Source organism: Dendropsophus ebraccatus, chromosome 1, assembly GCF_027789765.1.
Source record: "Dendropsophus ebraccatus isolate aDenEbr1 chromosome 1, aDenEbr1.pat, whole genome shotgun sequence".
NCBI classification, from domain to species: domain Eukaryota; kingdom Metazoa; phylum Chordata; class Amphibia; order Anura; family Hylidae; genus Dendropsophus; species Dendropsophus ebraccatus.
In genome coordinates, this window is record NC_091454.1 from 12757891 (window position 1) to 12761441 (window position 3551).

General features: G+C 48.0%; 1 protein-coding gene across 1 annotated transcript; it reads right to left on the reverse strand.

The window, feature by feature from the left end:
- Positions 1–1709: 1709 nt before the first annotated feature.
- On the reverse strand, positions 1710–3322 carry LOC138773887 (E3 ubiquitin/ISG15 ligase TRIM25-like). The gene has a single exon (XM_069954399.1). The coding sequence runs from the start codon at positions 3318–3320 to the stop codon at positions 1710–1712; it is 1611 nt and encodes a 536-aa protein (XP_069810500.1). The 5' UTR covers positions 3321–3322.
- Between the last annotated feature and the right edge of the window lie 229 nt (positions 3323–3551).

Consider the following 3551-nt stretch of genomic DNA (forward strand, 5'->3'; position numbering starts at 1 on the left):
CCCCGATCGGGACCCGGCCGGCCGCGGCGCCCGTTTAAAGGGCTGACGTACCGGTACGTCATGGGTCCTTAAGTGACAGTGATCCATGACGTGCCGGTACGTCATGGGTCCTTAAGAGGTTAAGGGGTTAAGGGCCGATTAGCCTATGCTTCATAATGTGTTACTGTCACAGCCGCGGCGGCGTCCCGTGCTCCGGGCCGCGGCGGCGTCCCGTGTTCCGGGCCGCCGCTGCGACCTCTCTCTTCCCCATGCAGCCGCCGGGGTCCATGTGCAGGGACCCGGCGCTGCTTCCTGTTCGGCCCAGGGGGGCGCCTTACCTCGCTCCGCTCCTGTCTCCGTCTGTGCCGGCCGGCGCGCGCCTCCCCGCCTCCTAGGGCGCGCGCCGGCTGTCTCAGATTTAAAGGGCCAGTCCGCCCCTAATTGGTGTATGCACACAATCACTCCCTATAAATCCCAGCATGCCCTGTCCCTCGTGTTGGAGCCTCTACATGCTTCCCATAGCGTTTGGCCCAGCTCCCTGTTGTTCCTGACCTCAGTCCCTGTTCCTAGTCCCTGTCCGCTGTCCCGGTCCCTAGTCCCTGTCCGCTGCTTAACCATTGTTCCTGAGCACTGCCTGCCACCTGCAGTTAAGCCTACAGACCTCTGCCTGCACATCTTCTGCCTACTGCTCCTGCCACGCCTCGCCTGCTGTCACTAGCAACCAAGCCAGGGGTAGCGACCTGGGGGTCGCCTGCCGCAGCAAGTCCATCCCGCCTTGCGGCGGGCTCTGGTGAAAACCAGCGGCCCCTTAGACTCCGCTCCCTGGTGCGGTTAATACCATCGCTAGTGACGGTTCAGTGGATCCACGACTCCAGGCGTTACAGTTACTTCTAAAACAATATTTTTTTATATAGATTTTAGGATTTATTTTATTTTCAGTACATTCTTATGTAGGCAGCTATGTGGATCTTCTCTGTCAATAGTAGCATGGAGAAAAAGATTGGTGCTAGATTGTGTTCCCATCTATCTATAGTGTTTACTGAGCAAAAATCTATGCCTAGGCCATCAATCATTTTTGTTTGGAAAACCCCATTAAGTGCAGTATATTGCTGGTATAGGTCAGGATACAGGAAAAAAAGGTATTCCGACATATGCCAAAGGTGTAATGTACGTAATGTACGTGAGCATAGCATAGCCAATAGAAAAAAAAGTGTATTGCTCTCAGTGAGAGGAAAAATAGCAATACTACAGATATGATGCTTTTTTTCTAATCTTCCATTTTTCTATCTATACTATAAAATAATACTGAGATCTTGCAGTTTTCATTCTCACTACTGGGGCTAAAACTGAGACTTCCTGTTGTGTCTGTAGTGATAAGAGAAGGCTGCTGTAAAGTGATCTGTACAGCACTAAAGCACCATGTGACCAGTAGGTAGAGGAGACAATAGCTGCTCCCTGTGGAATTTTCGAAGGTCGCAGAGCACGCTTAGTAATGTTTCACATTAATCACAAAGGAACAGACTCTGCCTATTGTCATCTATGTCCTTGAGTCTTGCTATAAAACATGTCACAAACGCTGTTAAAAACAGCTCAGGCAATATGGCAGCCCCCATATCCCCACAGTCTACAAATAGTGAAATAAATAAAAATGAAAGTCAAAGAATAGAAACAGATTAGAATAAAAGAATAAGATTTATTATCTGACTCTAGTTAGTAAACTAAAATTTAGGTTACACATTCCCTTTAAGCCTTAACCAACTTTCTACATAGCGTCCACCACTTTTTACCCAATATACACAAAATACAGCATGAAGGGGCTCGGTGAAGGTGGCGGTGAAGGTGTGTAAGTGTCTGATGGGGTCACACAGCTCATAAAAGGACAGCCGCTCGGCCTTATAATCCAGACAGATCCTGACTTTATCACTGGAGATATTGTCAGGTAACTGGATAACTTTACTGTCATGTATCACTGAATACTGATTATTACCCCTCCTCATACCCCAGGACTTGTTATTATATCCAATTCGTGACTGACCCTCTCTCCTGTCTATACTGGGATAACACATCCCCACCATCCAATATCCTGATCTAGTAATCTCCACATCCCAGTAATGTCGCCCCTTGGAGAATCTCCTGCTGCTCATCACCTGAGGACAATAACCCTTGAATCTTTGTGCTGTTTCTGGACGATTCTGCTTCTCTCGCGTCCTGGTTGCGGTTTTCATATCATCTGATATAAGGAGATTATTATGAGCTGTGTTTACATCCAGTAATATGTCTGCAGGACCCTCCCCATAGATCCTTATACCTGATATTATGTCACATAATGTGCGGAATGTGTCCAAGATCACAGCCACATCCAGATCATCTACATCATGGAGCTGTCTATCATGTCCCCCTGTGTCCTCATCACCTCCCTCCTCCTCAGGATCACACAAGTCCCCTGTGTCTGGTTCCTGTAAGACAGTCAGTGGATCCGCCATGTTACACAGCTCCTCAATGTGTCTCATCTTCCTGGACAGCTCGTCCTTCTTTATTTCCAGTTGCTGGATCAGAGCGGACAGTGACAGTGACTCTTCCTTTTCCTGCCTGGAGATCTCGCTCAGGACCCTCTTCTCCAGGTCGTCCAGCCGTCTCCTGATGTCTGTAAACAGGGCAGTGACTCTCTCGGCTTCTCCAGCTGCTTTTTCTTGAGCTTTTCTCCTGCGCTCCTCCACACTCTGGACTCTTTCCTCAGTCTCCTCTCTTTTTGTCATCAGTTTCTGGAGAACATTTCTCAGTTTCTTCTTCTTCTTCTCAGAGGCCTCATCCAGCATCTCCACCTGATGTCCTTGATGTTCTCCATCCAATCTGCAGGACACACAGATACAAGCAGCGTCGTCCGTGCAGTAATATTCCAGGATCTTCTTATGGACAGAACATTTCCTCTTCTCCAGGGAAGTGCTGGGATCAGATAAGACGTGTTCTGGTGACTTGTTGTGAGCTCTCAGGTGTTTATCACACAGAGAAGCCTCACAGTGCAGACAGGATTTCACAGCAGGTACAGCAGAGTCCACACAGTAAGTGCAGCAGATCCCGGTGATCTCCGCTTGTTTTGACCGCGTAAACAGGAAACGTTCTGCTACATTATGGAGATTTATGTCCCTCATCAGTGCAGGCCGCTGCCGAAATCTTTTTCTGCATTCAGGACAGGAATAATCTCCAGATCCGTCCTGTGTATCCAGCACACGACCAATACAGACCCGGCAGAAGTTGTGACCACATTTCAGCATTACAGGATCCTTAAATAAAAATAAACAGATGGAGCAGAGCAGCTCGTCTCTGAGAATAACAGACGCCATGGCTGACAGAAGAAGAAGAAGAAAGAAACGAAACGAAATGTCTGACACTAAATAACAAGCAGAGTCACACCCAGTCACTTAAGCGCTTAAGAACTACAACCTGTTTTGTTTCACCTTTGCATTATATGAGCTGAAAGCTGTGTAAAAATCTGTGGCATTTCTGCAGTAGAAAAAGCAACTAACCTGGGTATTTAGGCAAGCCCATATCTAAACCCAGGACAGGAGGGGGTG

What these genes read in the sequence shown, in the direction of transcription:
- LOC138773887 (XM_069954399.1), bottom strand. Translation starts at nt 3,320, where the DNA reads ATGGCGTCTGTTATTCTCAGAGACGAGCTGCTCTGCTCCATCTGTTTA.